This window comes from Zonotrichia leucophrys, chromosome 1A (genome assembly GCF_028769735.1).
Source record: "Zonotrichia leucophrys gambelii isolate GWCS_2022_RI chromosome 1A, RI_Zleu_2.0, whole genome shotgun sequence".
Classification (NCBI taxonomy): Eukaryota; Metazoa; Chordata; class Aves; order Passeriformes; family Passerellidae; genus Zonotrichia; species Zonotrichia leucophrys.
Window position 1 is genome coordinate 57,024,537 of NC_088170.1, and position 18,446 is coordinate 57,042,982.

At 39.3% G+C, this 18,446-nt stretch overlaps 1 protein-coding gene across 3 annotated transcripts; it reads right to left on the reverse strand.

Annotated features, from left to right (window-relative positions):
* Nucleotides 1-1,230: 1,230 nt before the first annotated feature.
* On the reverse strand, nt 1,231-11,456 carry GTSE1 (G2 and S-phase expressed 1). Of its 3 annotated transcripts, none has more exons than XM_064732857.1 (11): nt 11,385-11,456; nt 10,721-10,804; nt 9,909-9,972; nt 9,229-9,832; nt 8,235-8,382; nt 6,752-7,129; nt 6,488-6,560; nt 5,767-6,015; nt 4,423-4,621; nt 2,600-2,740; nt 1,231-1,652 (listed from the first exon to the last, which is right to left on the reverse strand). In XM_064732857.1, the coding sequence occupies exons 2-11, from the start codon at nt 10,797-10,799 to the stop codon at nt 1,569-1,571; spliced, it is 2,019 nt and encodes a 672-aa protein (XP_064588927.1). In that variant the 5' UTR covers nt 10,800-10,804; nt 11,385-11,456; the 3' UTR covers nt 1,231-1,568. The 3 variants fall into 3 exon arrangements, with proteins under 3 accessions (XP_064588927.1, XP_064588936.1, XP_064588945.1); XM_064732866.1 differs by having other exon boundaries at nt 11,399-11,423; XM_064732875.1 differs by lacking the exon at nt 11,385-11,456 and adding an exon at nt 11,244-11,261.
* Nucleotides 11,457-18,446: the final 6,990 nt, after the last annotated feature.

Sequence of the window (18,446 nt, forward strand, 5' to 3'; positions counted from 1 at the left end):
AGGAGGCCGGGACACCTCTGGCCCCCACCAGGCCACCCGCAACCCGCATATGCTCGGCCCGACCCCTCCCGGAGCAGCACCAGAGTCAGATAAAGGAAAACACAGAGGAAAATATCTCCCTTTGATTGCTTCATGCCCGTTGCCCTGAATAAGCCTGTTTATCCCAGCTGGGGGCAGCTACGACTAAATCATCTGGCAGTAATGTGAAATACAAAGCTGTGTTTCGTGTCAGATACATACAGGCAACGCGTGTATTTGTGATTGTAATATGTGTGCAAACCGACCACGGGACAGTTATAAAGACGAATTCTAATAAAAACTGAGAAAAATAAGCATGGAAGAAAGTCTTTGAACATATCCTTTGTTTGCAATTAACCTTTATAAGTCTTCAGTTGATTTAGGAGCGTTTGAATTAAAGCTTTAAGGATGTTGCTTTTTGACAGGAACTTTCTGCTTGTAAGCATTAAAGAGTTTTGCAATAATAACCTTTTGAAGTATAACTTTAAAATATTGCTCGTAGTAAGGATCTTTTGAAATTATAGCTTTAGAATTTATAAAAAGGAAACATGCAGCTTGAGAAAGGAAGATGACATCAACTCAAGGACTAATAGGTTTGACCAAGGGAATCTGGACATCACTGTTATGAGATTTATAGTCCTTGCAATCAAAAGGTGGACCCACATCTGGAAACTGGACTTCACCAGAGGAAATACTCCTTCCTTCTTTCGGAAACCAGACCACCACTATCTGGGATACTCCTTTTGGGATGTACATTCTGAGAAAAACTAAATCACAATTGTGTATAGAATAGTGGCATAAAAATTGGGAATGGAAACTGCTGATGAGTAAAAATTGGGAACAGAAACTGCTGAGAAAGCTTATGAGTACCCCTATAAATACCTGTAAGCCCCAGCTATCGGTGTGCAGCTGGAGGGAAAACTTCCCCCACTGTACCCAGCGCTGTATCGCTGATACTTTACCATATTAATTAATAAATTGATTGCTGCTTGAATATTGGCCTAGTCAAGCTTCTTATTTGTAACAGTAACAAGCGGTTATCTTCTCCTTGGTGTTGATTTATTCTACTGGCATTCAATACTAAAATGTTTGTTTCCAAACTTGCTACACCAACCTGAAGTCCAGTAGTTTCTATCTACATATTAGCATTTGTTAGTGAAACACTAGAAAAGTCTACCCGAAGCATGCAATAAAAAGTTGCTATTATGTACATTTAGTAAACAACTCATTTATTTTAAATTAAAACTTTGTTGTACATAGAGGAATCAAATGACAATGTAAGAAGTAAGGAGGCAGGCTTCCAATTCAGAAACTGGAATTACAATTCCAAATTTTTTGCCTTAGAGCAGCATAGTTTAAATACATCAATTGCAGCACATCCATGAATAAAACCATTATCAGACTGACTGTATCCAAGAGTGTTAGAATTCTATTTTGTTAATGCAGCTCATCAATCTACAGCCATCTTCAAAAAATTAAACAAATGAGGAATAACACCAAAACCACTTCAAAGATCACAGTTGCTAAGAATTCTTCATTTCAGTTCAAATTTAGAACTTCAGTAGAGGGGAATCCAGATTTTCTTTGTTTACATCAGGGCTCAGAGTGATAAGAGGAGAACTCAAATCAATTAGCTGAAAGAAAAACAGAAACATTTAGCAATTGTAGTCAACTGCTGTGCATAGCTACTGGCAGCTATAATCTCTATCATTCTCAAGTACTGTTCTTGTTTAGGGCTCCTAGTAATATCTAGAAGACAAATACAAGCACCACACTCAAGCTTTTGTGTTAAGGTTTTTAAAAACACACATTTTCAGCCAAGCACAGGATTCTCAAAAGGTGGTTATTGCCCATACTTACCTTAAAAACCTCAAAGCCTTTTCTAAGTTTCACTAACTATGCATATTGTAGTGACAGTGCCATCCGGACAGGACACAGCACTTCTGAACTCCTCTGAACATGCCCCCCAAAGTCAGAGATCTGCAATATTCCTCTTTTGACAAAATTTGAAGGGCCTGGTACTCAACTGAATCCAACTACACCTTTGTCAAAGGCTGCATCCTCATAGTTACCAGCATTCATCTGACAGTGATCTAAAGGCATCTGCCTTCAAGGCACTAATGCATAAAAATGCTTGTAAAATTTAGAGCAGATTCAAACAGCACACATCTTCCAACTCAGGAGAGGAGCTAAACAGGAGAAGCATTCCTTCTTTTTTGACTAAAATGAGCTGCTGCCAAGGACTGAAAATGTGCAAGAAAGGTGGAACAAGAATAAGCATGCCAACTCTGAAGCCAACATTCACTTCCTGCTTCAGAACAGTTTTGTTCTGTAACAACTGCTTAAAGTCCTAAGTTTTTTCTCCATCCTTCTCCTTTTCCTATTTGCAGATTGCTCACTGAGCTGTAGTTCAGAATACATTGTTTATTTTTAAATATGACATTCTCTTAAGAGCACCTAATTATGTATATCATATTGAGCTAATATTAAATAATTCCTACAGTATTGTGGAACTGCTCTGCAGACAGTTGACATTTTTCTGCTAACAAAACTTGCAGCAGATGATGTGAATAAAGCTTACCTTTATCTGCCCAGATAACACAGGCTTTGCAGAAGTAATCTTACTCACTTCAGGAGTATTGGAAAGGTCAATCAAAGGTCTACATTCACATTCAGGAGTGTGTGGGAGAGATTTGTCTGCTCCAATATCTAGCAGTAAAGCCTTAAAAAAAACCCAACAAAACAACAGGTTTTCTCCCTGTTCAGCAAGTTTCCTTCATAGACACAAAGGCAACCAATTTACCTTATACAGCTTTAATAATCACAGATTAGGCTTAATTTACATCTTGGTATCTTTCACACAGGATTCATTGCACACAGTGTAAAACCCTCAGCTCCTACCCTCTCTCCTTCCTATCACAGGGAAAATGCAGTAAGGCAAAGCAAAAGAGAACCCCTGGGGCATAAACCAGTTTTTCACTTGAAAGTATAGTTAAATTTAAAACAGAAGATTAGTAACCCTCTTAATATTTAAATTATTTAACTACAATTACTGTGCAATGTTATTTAGCCATATAAACCATTCTCTACAGCTTCACACTCTAGTTATCCTTTTGTCCAGTTTAACTACCCCAGACATGTACTAAGCAATTCTGAAACACACACTTATATCACCAAGTAAGCTAACAGGGAACACACTGATAAAATAACATCAAGGAATTAATCCACAGATTATTCTAAACCTGAGTATTTGTAAATCAATATCCACTTTGTCAGGTTACTATTTCAGAACTACAACTTTAGCCCCTTCTTCTTAATGCCTGTGGATTGCCAGCTTTCAACAAGAAGCCACTACATGCCAGAGAGAGGGGAAGTGTTCACTGAAATAATTACTTGGCACTGAAGTTCACTGCTATATGGACTTTGGGGTTTAATCCTCACTCACTGTATGCAGATTTACACTCCTTTTAGGTGACTGAATTTAGCTACAGCAGTGTTTTGGGTTTGGAGGGTTTTTTTAAATCCCTGAAGGAGCTTCATGGCTGCAACACAAACTGCCCTGCATCACTACTTTTCTAATTGAAGCTACAAGGATTTCACAGTACTCTTCCAAAAGTGGAAATTTAATATACAATCTGCAAGTATTTGACAGTGCATCTGAGATGGGAACACACTTAATGGAAATACTGAGCATATGATGTTCAGTGCTAAATATAGGCCCTGGAGGGTGCACATGGTTACAGCCCATTTAGCACCACAATATAAAAAAAAAAAAACATTGAGCTATCAGAGAGCATCCAGAGGAAGGCAACAAGGATGGGCCTGGGGGGGAAGCCTTATGAGGAGCAGCTGAGGGCACTTGGTCTGTTCAGCCTGGAGGAGAGACCTCACTGTGGTCTTGAACATCCTCACAAGGGGAACCAGGGGGGCAGGTACCAATCTCTTCATACTCGTGGTCAGTGACAGGACTCAAGGAAACATCATGAGGCTGAGTTGGGGAGGTTTAGATTGGATAGCAGGAACAGGCATTTTACTCAGAAGGTGGCTGGGCACTGGAACAGGCTCCCCAGGGAAGTGGTCACAGTACCAGCCTGACAATTCAGGAAGTGTTTAGTGTGATTCCTGGAGTGCCCTGTGCAGGGCTGGGAGCTGGACTTCATGATTCTGATGGGTCCCTTCCAACTCAGAATATCTTATTTCATTATTCTAATACATTTTAACTTCATGTATACTGAAGTGGTTTCCCTATTTATCCCTTATCTTGAAATAAATCAATAAATAATAAATAATAAATCAATAATAAATAATAAATAATAAATAATGAATAAATAATAATAATCAATAAATAATAAATCAAGCACTTTACTTAGTAGTTTTGGAGGAAAATATAGTGTCATTTCTTACCTCAGGTTGTTTCTCTTCAGCCAGCTCATTGTGTACTTCAGCCAGCTCATTGTGTACTTCTGCCTCTTTTAATGCATTTTCTGCTCCTTCTGTAGCAGTTTTCTCTGGTGAGAAGTTAAGTACAAGAGGTAGCACAGCTGGAGGAGACGTATCATCCTCTGAAGATGTCTGTGCCTTACTCTCTTGTTTCTGTTCAGAACTAGGGAAAAGAGTATCACAGATAACTGAGTTTTTAATCAGGATTAACTAAAGACAGAAAAGCCAATTTCTAACCTCATTGCCTCCTTTTTTACCCCAAGCTTTAATGACCAAAAGGCTACCAATATTTTTATCCAAATAAATGCTAGTTACTCACAAAACACAAAATATTTCATTCTGCAGAAAAAGTATAGCCTACCCATGCAAAAAAAGGAGTATGAAGAATTTAATCTTACTTGACATTTCCATCCAGCCTAAACTTCACAAAAGGTATTTTCGTTTTTTTTTTTCTAAACTTGGAACAACTAGCAAAGAGGCATTGATTTTGTGTATTACTGAGCAACCCACTTCAGTCCCTGCTGAAAGGAGGTGCTGACACTGGCTGGAGGATCAGAGGCTGTAATCTGATTAGTATGATAAAGTCACTATAGACAGAATAATTGTTTCCTTGAGAGAAAAGACTATTTGAGACATTTGGCCTAAGTAACATGACACAGTTTTCTGAATCATGAATTATTCCTACTTTAATACAGTTCCTCTTCACCAGCCATAAAACAAGCCTGCATATGTATACATGGCCCTTGTCAGAAGATGCTGGGTGGATAATATGAAGAAGACAACACTACTTTCACATAAAAAAAAAAAAAAGAAAAAAGAAAAAAAAAAGAAAATTAAAATATAAGTAAAACTGCTCAGAAAATAAAGTTCAAGTCAACAAAATCCTTGGGTTTTTGACTGATGCTTTAAAAAGTGTCATTTTACAGACCATTGGCAACAATATAAAACAAAAGTTAAAAGTAATATGCATTTTAATCAGCTGTCTCCCTTCATCAGAAGGCAACAGCAGAAAAACACCAGAGCATCGGACACAAGTCTTAAATTTTTTCCTTGCCCAAGAAATACAAATAATTTCCTATTAAAGCTGTAATTCTTTAGTGTTAGATATTGACTCACCTCAGTATGGCTTATACCATTTTACCAGTCACAAGTTTTAAGTTTCTATAAGGCCTAAACAGCTTTTGTATGCTCAAATGGTTTATTCTAACATTTAGCAGAGACCCTTGAAACCCCAGAGTCATCACTAGAGTTCACCAAGAGGCAGTTTGCCTACAATACTCATCTCATACATGAAGATTTTGGTCTTACCCAGCTGTAAAAGTCTTTTTGGCAGAAAAGCTGAAGCTCTGCTGAAGAGATGCAGCATGTGGAGAAGTTTGCACTCTTGGTACAGTTTTGGGAGTCGCTGCTGGGAACCCCGAGATCCGACGGACGGGTGTAGGCAGGCCAGACCGCCTCACACTGGCTGGAGTCATGGTGGCAGATCTCTCAGGAAAACAAAAACCCTGGAAGGCCTTATCTTCTGAGCCTTTCATAGGAGTGCTGGCTGCCATGGCACTGGAAGAGGAACAGGCTTTAGCCAATAGCCAATACCTTTTAGAAACTGTATGAATAACACTATTCTACCAAACTACAGAAATCCATTTCCCTTCAGTCAGTAAGGAAACAGTAGTCACCTTAAGATTGATAATCACAGCACAGTAAGGGCTTTACTCAATCAGAATTCTTTTATGAATTATTTCAGTCTATTTAGCACTGCAAAGAAACCTCTTCTGAATAGAGTGGGAGGGTTATTTGGTTTAGTTTTGGGTTTTGATTTGTTTTAATCAGTTCCAATAGGTGAGTCTGGATTTCCCTCTACTAGAGTTTTGAATTTGAATGGACATGAAGAATCAGTTCCAATCAACATGTCTAACTTGGCAGGTCTCAAGGCACTAGACAATGAGGTTAGAACTTTTAAAAGACTGTTGTGACTCCCAACCATGTTGTATGCTAAGAAGGATGCACTCAATTTTCAGTGAAGCCCTACCTTCCAGGTGTGCCACAAAATGTTAATCCAAGAGATGGTGCTGCTTTTGGTGCCAACTTGCTTGGTGTTGCATCTAAAGAGAAAATTTTTGTTAGTTGCTATCAGATTCATATTTATTTATTTTATAGCATTTATCTTTCAGTTAAATACTAATTCTTTCCCAAAGGTGGACAGAAGTGTAATAAAACAAATAACAAGCCTTCAAGGTAACATCTGCTTTTAACAACCAAAGTAGAAGACAGGTCATACAAAATATGCGCCTACCTTGAGTCTTCACAGGAGCCTTAGTTTGACTTGTGGAAGCAGACAAAACTCTAGCCTTAGGCTTTGGACACAGGCTTCCTTTTGTTGAAGTCCCATCTTTATTCTGCTGACATAGCTGCTGCAGACTGGAAACAGAGCTTGGTCTCCGAATCCCACTGCCTGCAGCCTCAGATGATGCTGCAGAAGCTGAAGATTTAGCCAGGCTTATGGCACTAGGTATTTTGGGAGTACTAGCTGATCTCACTTGCTTCCTGAATTTCTCAGTATTGGCAGCCTGCAGAGATGACACTGTGGCAGGTCTGACAAGGGCCAGCCTGCTTGTACCAGATGAAAGCTTAGAGCCATTCACACCAGCTTTTGATGGTATGCTTGATTTTCCTGAAATAGAAAGTTGTACTTTTATAGTTTTTGACTAAGCAGAATAATTATACTAACACAGGAAAGAAAAGCAGCAATTTACAGCATTTAAATTCAGGTTCAAACAGTTCAAGTTTAAGGAGAATGTATACAACTACTGAAAATTTATTCCTATTCCTCAAATTCTTTGGGAATTTTATTTTATAGTTTTCTCACTAAATTCCTGAATTACTGCAATCAAGTGAAAGAATATTCCTCAAGGAATGCCAGAACAGCTTGCAGATTCAAATCACTTCCAGCATTTACTCCCAGCAGAGCTGGCCCTGTTCCCTTAGGTAGATTTCTGTAAAGTTCTTACTTTCAGCCTGTAGGTTACTTTCATTAACAGGATAAATAATCTTGATTAGACAGTTCTATTGCATAAAACAGTTCATTCTAAGCTTTTAATAATATGCTATTATTCTCCCAGAAAGAAGGTGCAAAATAAAAATTTGCTCAAACTTGGTATTTTGATAGATGAAGAAGAACTGTAGTCCTTACATCTGTCAGTACTTCTAGGAGACTATTTTCCTGATCCTTTGAGAAGGCTTACTGAAATGGTCACATTCATGGTCTCAACACAATACAAGCCTCTTGGCTGTGTTATCTCCCCAAAGGTGTTTTTTCCATCTGCTTGAGTAAATAAAGCTCATCCTTTATTTAGGCTTACAGAAACATGGAATAATGCCTCCCCATTTCCTTCCAAATTTCAGTTGTTTTATTGTTTTGCTTTTTCTTTTAATTCCAGGCAGACAAGCTTAGAGCATTCAGAAGCTGACGTTCTTGGCTATAATAGAGGAGATCATGCATAAAGGGAAGAAAATTCCTTCCTTTCTAGCTGTGTCAGATGCTCACATGCAGGCATCAGGTTTGTATGAATCTAGTCAATCTACAAATCATGGATGTCCAATATTTATCTTTAATCCACAGGGATTTACTGGGCTAGGCTAGAAAATTCTCCATACCAAATACTTCTTAGTGCTTGAATGTACTGAATACCATTAAAACCTTTCCAAATCCAAAGTCCAGAAAATGCTCAGCTATTTCAAAATTGATTTGTGGCACAAATCTGTAGTAGAGCAATTACCTTTTTTGCCTATAGGAGAAATTGGTAAACTTGAATTAAGACTTGAGTTCATGCTGGAAACTGATGATGAAGATGATGATGTAGTCTTCTTGGTGAGACCACTGGCAACACGAGGACATTTCAGGTATGTCATCTTCCTTAAGCCAGGCTGAATCAAAAGAAAAACATTTAAGACATTATTGTGCCATTGTCTTGGTATTGTTACTTTTTACTTGTGAATTTTAGAAGAGCTCCTTAACACAGATTACATTTTAAGAAGTGAATTTTCTTAGAGACCAATCATTGTATCTGGATTATTATACAGAAGCATCAGGTCTAGGAGGCAAAGTTATTTTTATTCCTGCCACAAAACTGAGTATGAACTCAGTTTTGGAATTAGAGAATAAAAAGAGTCAGCCTAGGCAGAATTATATCAGAGTCCTGTTATTTCTATAGATGATGGTTCTTAAGAAGCCCCTACCATATCTTCAGTAAAATCTGTTATAGATACTAGAGGCCACGCTATAAAGTGTAGAGCAATAAAATCCAAAAGATATTCTATCAAAAGACTGGGATTTGTGCTCACAAGGTCACTAACACAACTGTTTCCTTGCTATCCCAGGATACATTTCCATTGACAAGGATTAAATAAAGCCACTTTTACACATTAAGTATAAAATTACACATGAAGTGTAACAGTGTAGTAATTTTACCAGCAACGCAGCAGTGTCAGAAACCAGTTAGAAGCCAATAATTAAAGCATTCACAAAACCAGAATACAAACAAAATTTACTTGCAAATGCTCTACACTGTCATAATAGACAAAGTAATCAGTTATTACACCATAGTACCTGCCCTCATTTTTTGTTCTATATGCATTTTCTGACTAAGGATGAGGTAGAGAGCACCAGGAGATTAAAGTTTGCTTTTGAAAATAAAAAGATTGTAGACAGATTAAATATTCATAAAACACAGACTTCACTTGAAGAAAACATTGCCCAGGACCTGACTTTACCTTGTCAATTGTCAACAAATTGCTTTTTCCAGAAGCAGATGATGGTTTTGCCATTGGCAGTTTGCCAATTGCTTTTGTATTTGTTTCCTTGGTTTCCTGCTCCTCTGTTAGGGGTAAACTGGCATTTTTTGTAGGAGACACACAACTTTTAACAGGGCTTCTGTTAGGAGGAGCAGGAAGAGCATGGACTGGGCCATCTGACACGAGTTTCTGTGATGCCTTCTGAAAACAAGGGGGCAGCTGACATACTGGGCTATCCTGCACACAGTATGTCTCCCGTTTAGCGGGCCTGGGACTTAGTGCTATGTTTTTGTTTCTCAGTATCTTCAGCTTTGACTTTGAGTCCTCCACAAATGTTTCTACAATCTTGTTTTCCTGTTCTTCTGATTGGCTTATTTTGGTCTCCTTGTCCTTGCTTCCAGTCTGTATTTGCAGTGCCAACAAATGAGCTTCTTTGAAAATTTCCACAAATTTCTCTCCTTGAAGTGGGCTCCACATGAGTTTATCATCAAAAGCAGACACACTCTTTTTTGCTTCGATACTGGCAGCAATACATCTTTCTTTGTGTCCCACAGGTCCAACAAAAACTTCATCTTCATTTCCACTACAAAGAAAAATAATTTAGGCCAGCACCATGCATGTGTCCATTTAGGAGGGTCTACAGTACTTACATAACTTACCTTGTTGAAGAGAGTGAAAGGTCAAAATCAAACTTTTCATCAGTCAGAAGAGGAAGGTCTGAAACTGTAAAATGGATTTTGTCACAGCATGGATTTGCAATGAAAATGACTGCATTATGCCTTGGCAATCTGGTGAGTGATGTCAGCTGGCAAAAAACTTCAGCTACCAAGTTTAAAATGCTAAACTTAGGAAAACATATTTTAGGTCCAAGAAATTTAAGGTACAATTGTGAATATGATCATAATTGTGAGATGCCCAAATATTGTGAAACAGCTTAATGGTAATTTCTAAGCAGCTGTAACAGCAACATGGAATGCAGCTTATCAGCAGCCTCCAATGAAAATAAGTGAGAACATGTAATCTAGAGCTATGTGACAGCGAGAACATGTAATCTAGAGCTATGTGACAGCAAGGACATGTAATCTAGAGCTATGTGACAGTCCATGTGTCCCATCCATCAGTACTTTTCTTGTTCAGGTTACTAGAGAACAGCAGCAGGAATCAGTGAGAAAGATTACTTTCCTTATTAGTTAATATATGCACTAAATAAATCAGCAGCTGATGGATAAGGGAGGAGCTCAGATTAGATATACAGAAGAGAGGTTGGTGACATCTATCACTATTACACAAGTTTTAGCACCATGCTCCACAAGCTCCCCAGGAGGCTTCTGGGCAACAGCAGCCCATCCAAGGAGGTGAGTACACAGAGCATGATGTAAGGCAGACAGAGGATGTCTACTGCTCTGAGCTGGCCTAGCCTATAACAGGGGATATACCACATAGAGAATAACTCAACGTGTTCTCCACCTACCATTGCTCATGCAAATATCCAGCTTTTCTTCAGTCAAATGACTCAGGCTATCTATTGACATTTCTTTTTTTTCCTCCATAGTACCTGGAAAATATACAAGTAGACATGCAAGAGGTTTAAAAAACCCCAAAACCGAACAACAGGCGCTCAGACTTTGATGATACTGCTGAATTAGTGAGGAGGTAAACATTTCCTTTGAAGACTTTCATATTTAGAGAATGCCACACAGAATAGTGAGGGGTGGAAGAGTCCAATCCCGTATCAAGGCAGGGTCACCTGGAGCAGGTTACACAGGAACGCCTCCAAGTGGGTTAACATATCTCCAGAGAGGGCGAATTCATGACCTCCCCGGGCAACCTACTCCAGTGTTCTGCCACCCTCGTTCCTATTTACGCTGAAATGACGCTTCCTGTAGTTTAGTTTAATTTAGCATTGCTAGTCATCCTGTCGCTGGCACCACCCAAAGGGTGGCTTATGGGACGCTACGCAGTTCACCGTCCCAACCGACCGCCCAACGCCCCACCTCAGCCGAGCTCGCACAGGTCTCCCCCTTCCCCGACCGCGACGGGAAGCGGGGGAAGGCCCCCGGACACCGCGCTGGGGCTCTGGGGCCGGACCCGAGCCGGGGTTTCCCCCTCCGCCTCTGCCGTCCCCCCCCGCTCACCGCTCGCCCCTCACCGCCACCGCGCACGAGCCGCGCAGCACACCCGCCCCGACTCGGAAAGCGCGCCCCGCTTACGTCACGCGCCCCGCGCACTCTCATTGGCCGGTTCGAAGGATACACGGCGCTCCCGGTGTATTCTGGGCCTTGTAGTTAGCAGGAGCACCAACGGTTGCTCTGCTGTCCCGTCTCCGCCTCTGGCACGGGCCCTGGCCATGGTGCATCACCCCCGCGGGTCGTCCTGGCTCAGCCCGGCTTGCCTGGCCGGCCTCGGCAGCCGCGGTGCTGGCTCAGCCTCAGCCTCAGCAGGGTGTGGGCATTGCCGAAGGTCTCGCCATGGGGCCGTGCTATTGTGCCTCCGGGCAGAGGCGCCGTGCTGGCTGCGGTGCGGCCTCCTCCGCGCCCACGCCTTTGGTTTCCTTGACACCTTTGCTGTGTGTGGTTGTCCCAGTGGCTTTAACTTTAGAAGTGAAGATAGTTAACTTTAGAAGTGAAGCTAAAAGGCTGTTGAGCTTGGACATCAGAGGAATTTAATCACAAAAAACATGACTGGACATTGGAATGGGCTGTCTGGGCAGGTGGTGGAGCCATCATCCTGGAGGTGTTTGAGGAAAGACTGGATGTGGCACTCAGTGCCAGGTCTGGTTGTCCAGCTGGTGCTCAAAGGTTGGACTCAGAGCTCTTTTCCAGCCTAACAGATTCTGTGATATCCCCTGCTGTGAAGGGGGTTTATATCTTATCCTAAAGTGGCATAAGGAGTAATGAGATCCATGGATGTCAGTCCCAGCTACAAACTATTAATTATCAGTCCCATTAAAGCAGCCTGTGAAAAACACCAAACACTTGTTTTTTAAAAATTTTAAAAGTTTAATAGTAATAAAATGGTTATAAGAATAGTAATACAATTAGAGTAATAATAATTTGGACAATTTGAATTAGGACAATATGAGACAATAGAACCAATGAGTTATGGATGTCCAGGTACCTTTTCTGGCCAGCACGAGCCTGAAAAAGAACGCCATTAACAAAGGATTAACCCTTAAAACCAATAACCTGTTGCATATTCATACACCTCATACATGATGCATAAATTCCATTCAAACCCAGGATTCTGTCTGGCCATCATCAACTTCTTCCTCTGAATCCTAACAGCGCCTTCGAGGCAGGAAGAAGTTCATTTCTTCTGATAAGAGAGCAATAAATTCTTTTTCTCTGAAAGATTTAGGTGTCCTGTGGCTGCTATCTCGCTGTGAGTCCTTTCTTTAAAAAAAGTATCCTACATAGCATAGTTTCTATTTTAACATTTTTTATAATCTAAAACTTTATTTAACACACTGCTTAAGAGAATTAAAACAGCATTACTTTCTAACACAACACATATAATATTCATTTTAATATTTGCAAAACATCTTTCACAAGCCTGATTGTTGGAATCGTTTTAAAAGTAGAACCATGTTCATGAAAAACACTAGGAAAACACCACTCTTCACATTTCCTCTGACATTTAATGCTGTGCAGTGCTTAGGGTTTTCTCTTCATGTATGCATGGTATGAGAAATTGAGTTCCAGTGATGTATTCTGTTCTAAGTATTTTTAGATTACTAAATCAACCAACTGGAATTTATCAGCTGAATGAGAATAGTTAATTATGAAGTGCAGATTTTCATATAGATAGAATATTCTCTAATCCTTTCTCCACTAGACCATTTGTCATTTTTTTTACCTTTCATGGAGGCCCACAAGCAGTATGTATGTGACTTGAGTATACAGCAAGTGTCTGTCTATTGGCAAATATGCACAATAAATAGCTGGGACAAAGAGGTTTCTGCTGAGTATTAACATGCTCACCTCACACTTCTCCCTCCCTTGGGGACTCCCTCCTGGCTGGCAGAGGTCTTGGGGAACTGTCCAGCTCAGTTGCTTCTAAAATAGGCCAATCCTCATTGTCACAGTTTCTGTCTTCCATCTTTTTACATCACAATTTTCTACCTGTTCTCTTTGATGTTTTCCTTGTTGTTCCTTGAATTACTCTTCTGGATGTAATAATTTCAGTTTATTGGTTTCTTTTGTTTCTTTCCATTCAATTTTATGTCATTATAATTCCCACCTAGTCTGTTTGTTTCACTTTTTCTCTGTTTTCAAGACTTCATTTCCTTTCATGAGAGGAAATTCTTCACTTCCCCAAAGGAAATCTTGCAATTTCAATGAGGATCAATTTGGAAAGGTGTGGTCTATTTCCCTGCATTTCATGTCATCCCATGCCATTTGATCATTTTCCCTTTTTTTGCAGGTTTGGTTTTTTGTTTGTTTTTTTTTTAGCCTTTCATTTCATCAATTTCTTCTTCTGTCTTTTTGTTTGACTTCATTCCCTGATTTTGGGACTTAAGTAAATTAAATTTTGGTAATATTTAGTCCTTTTCACTGCACCTCATTTAATCCCAATTGATTTTGTTGGAATCACTGCATTCCCAAATTTCCTTTTTTTTTCAATTGTATTTTTTAAAATCATATTGTGTTTCCCTTCCAGAGTGTTTGTTACACTTTCTTCTCTGTTTTCAAGATTTCATTGTTGAAATTTCTGAACCAAAGTGAAAAAATTATAAGATAATGGGATGACATGAAGCACAAGGGAAATGGATCAAACCTTGCTAAATTGGTACAGTTTGAAATCACAAGATTTCATTTCCTTTCATGAAATGAAGAATTTCCTTTCCTGAAAGGAAAAAAAAGTCAGAGAAAAAAGTGAAACAGACTGGGGCAGGGTAATAATGACAAGAAATTCAATGGTCAAAAATAAAGAATTCCTTCTTCCAAGTCATTGTAATATTTATGGTTTTCTGTATTTAATATATTACTAATAATGAATAATGAGTTTTTGTCCTTGGTAGCTTCACTGGTTCCAGTGACACAGTTTTAGTCACATGGGTCAACAAACTCAGTTTTCATTTTCTGAAGTGTAAGTGATTCTTCCAGGACATACTTGGAAATTACTAGTTGTTTTAATAAAACTAAAGGAACCAGTTTTATTTTTATAAAAACTTAAATGCTGTAACCAGGACATATGTGAAGGAAAGGCAAAAACCTTTAGAAATGCACCAGAACTACAAGTTCAGATTTGTCTTAATAGCAATTATATGTGACAATAAGCTGAAAGTAACAGTTACATGAGCAATACAGTTACTTTAAAGATGATGCAATAAAGTATTTTGGGAAAGAAGGTTTTTGGTCTGTCTTTAAAAATTGCAAATTTAAATGTTTGTTTATAAGCCTTATGGATCACTACAGGGGCATTGAATTGGTTGTACTAAACCCACCATTAACCCAGCTGGTCAGGCAACACCCAGCTTGGGAGGAGCTCTGCACTGGCACAGTCTCTTGGTAATTAATGGCTCCAGGCAGTCAGGATGTGGCTGTTACTAACCCTGGATGTCAAAATGTGGTTTTTGTGGTGATATTATTGACTGCTTATCAAATGTGATCATATTATAAAAATCAAACTTTTTTTAAAAAAACTATCTGCTTTTTTCAGAAAAAAATATTTGATTATTACAGCACATGCAAGTGATGGTGGCTTGAAATTTCACTCAAGGCAATTTAAACCAAATTGCAGTTGTAGAAAGGAACCAAGTTTTACCCCAAAATAGCTTGTGATCTAATAGAAAGTAATTCTGTTACAGCTCATCCTGCATTTTTCATCACCACCACCCTCCATCTGTGCATTACTTGTGTTGTTATAAATTTGGCAACACTTCAGCAGCAAGCTACTGTTTATAACTAGAGATCCCAGCAGCTAAAAGAAGCCAGTCACTGGGATTACTCATAATTTGCCTTGTGAACTGCTCAAGGGAATTTCTTGAAGAACTGTGTCAAAATCAGCTTTAGAAAGCATTCATTTGAGAGCTTTCATTGACACATAGAAGATTACTGTTTGAGATTACCGTTGGTCAAGTTGGTGGGCTTGGAAAGAAGATTCTTTTTATTGGTACTGAGAGAAAATTTTCTCATTTTGTGCAAGGAAACGAGGATAAAATAAGCTTTTTTCCTCTCTGCAAGAAGAAATCTGACGCAGTGGGAACTCAGTCAGCCAGACATCATGAATGCTTGCAGAAGGTAAGCTGCATATACTGCATTCCCCTCAGGTAGGAACAGAAAAGTAAACTATTGGCAGAATATTCCTCTTGTGGTCTTCACATGATGCTCCCAAATGATCATGAACTGTTATTTGGTTTGCAGCTACACATGACAGATTGTCCTGATAAAATTGTTAAATGTCTAATTCTGCATTTGCCTTCTGTAAAAGCTCAACAGCAGAACTTCTGTTTTATTGATTAATTCTCTTTTGGAGATTGCATTTCCTAGTCTTAGAGTTTTAACTAATCAGTTTTGACAGCTCTCTTCCAAGTGTGCCTAAGTATGTAATTTGTGGTTTAAAGTTTGTTTTTACTCATAAGCTTTATCTGTGCTAACATTTGTGGTAATCTCTACTGTCACAGTAACAGCAGGAACATGTATGAACCAGACCTGCAATACATCTAATCCATCTCAGACCCCTTCCTAACAAATGTGAAAATCACAAGCTAATTAATCTCCTTTTGGTGTTCCAGTTCAGATGTAATTGCGCACATTAAACATTTCTTTTCTCTTAAAAAAAAAAAAAAAAGGGCAAAAGCAGCAGGAACAAGGACTTAGCCCTGGGGCTTAGCAGGCAATTTTCAGTGAAGATAATAACTGGAGGTCTGTTGCCATAGGTGAATATTCTAATTTCAAATCCTTTGGGAAAGGTGACAAAACAATGTCAAATGTTACTGCAGAGAATCCTGCAGATGTGCTTTATGTAGTTACTCCTGACTGGTATCTTTGCCTAATGAAAAGATACCAGTCAGGAGTATCAGGATTCATCCTTGACACAAGTCCCCTCTGAAAAGCAGAGATAGAAAAACATGCCAGAACAGGATGGGAAGATCACATGCTGTGCTTATTCCCGTACATTAAAGCTTTGAAAGCTGTAATTTTTTATTTGAACCCTGCCTCTTTCATAATATTGCAAAATGAAAGGGTCTGTTTTTTTCTCATACAATGATCTGTATCCATAGTGAGGAGTAAGAACATTGTTTTTCCTCTAAGCCCATATCCTGTCACTGTGCCTGTCAGTGGGAGAGAAATACCAAATGGCTACTAAATGTTTTGCATTTCCAATTATAGAAATTATTTTATTAGCTCCAGACAATCTGAAGAGCTCTTTCCCAAATCTAGTCAGATTCAATGCACACTCTGGATTTCATTACAAACACTACTGAATTCTTAATAAAGAAGAATAATTTTTAACCTTAATCTTGCTTTTTATTATGTCAGGATACATTCTCTCCGTGCCCACAGACAGAAACCTAATGGAAACAGAAGTGAGAACTGGCACAGCACCTCTGGGTTCCAGCAGCAGCACGGAGATTATCTTGTTACAGTCCACACCCTGTACACAGTGATCATCATGATCCTTCTAGGGGCACTCTGGGGAGCCTGGTCAAGAAAGGATTCATCCTTATAGCAGCAGTATAGGAACTTTCTCTGGCAAATATTTAAAGAAGTATTTGTGTCAATTATCCATCCACTCAAGAAGTACAAAAAATGGTCTCAGCATATTTCAGTTTACTTGAAACTGCATAAGTGCTTGCTACTTGTGGAAGTGAATCTATGAAGCAATTTAACCAGCCATGTACAGAACATCATTTTGTGAATAACAAGAGACCTCCTTGACCTGTACACATTTATATTACCCTCAGCATGTAAATGAAACTTTAAGCATGATATTCTTGAAAGAGGAGTTCAACTTCTGTTTTATTGGTCAATATTTTGTATGTCCACCCCAGCTTTCCATTTGTGAACTTGCTGAGTCTCTACCTCTGCTAAATTTGCCTGTCCCAATCCATGGTAAAACATACACTGTAAGCAGGGAAATAATCTGCTGTGTCACAACAACATAAGAAAAAATAACCAACAAACCCAGCTATTCTGCTGGCCAAGGAAGATCACTGAAAAAGTCAAATTCTCATCTCCATTGCTGAAGAGTTTATATGGGACTTGCATCCATTATCTTTAACTTATGGTAATGACTTTGTAAACTCAGGAATAAAATTATGGAATAAGCTGCTTTTGTGAATCCTTTATCACAGAACCAGCTGGCTCAGTCTTCACCTTGTATATATTTATCTGCAACCACCACTTGCTTTTCCACAATTCATGAACATCGCATGGCAGCACCAGCTCCTACAAACACCAGCCCATCCCTGATGGGGGCATTCCATACTCCCACATTGTCAAGGCAGTAATCCCACTCAGACAACCTGCAAGCTTTCTGAACATAGAGCCATTTGGCAGGTTCTGTTCAACTCTTTGTTGGCTGTCTGCAGCTGATGAGCACACATTAGTGGACTGGCAGCTCTGAGGGACAGTGACTGTTGGAGACAATAGTCCAAGCCTTGGGAGCCTAAACTGAGCTTAAACCCCAAATTTTAGCATTGCCTAAACTAATACACAGTATCCAAAAAAAAAAAAAAACCAAAAAAAAAACAAACAAAAAAAACCCAAAGCAAAAACAAAACAACAAAACTCTGTAAGATATTTAGACATTTTACAGACTCAGATACACATTTGTAATCAGGTAGTACCTGCAGACAACACAATTCTTAAAGTATTGTGTACTCCATTTTGGTATCCATCCATAATCAGGAGGGGTATATAAACTGAAATGTCTCTGAGGAGAGCTCCAGGAGTGTTAACAAAGGTCAGTGTAGCACCAGAGACACTGGTGTCAGCTCTCAGCAGGCAGTGAGGTGCTGGAGTTGCTGTTCCTCCAACCAGTGTTACCCCACTGCACAGACACCACCTCAGCCTGCTTTAACGTGGCAGCAGTGCTTTGGTGATGCTTCCAAGGGAGCAGCACACAAAGGAATACTTAAGAAAACAGATGATTAGCACATTAAATACATTGTCATAGAACATACAGACCCAGTCATAAAACATGTAGGATGAACATTACAAGTGAACACAAAAGGATGGGCCCTCCCTTGT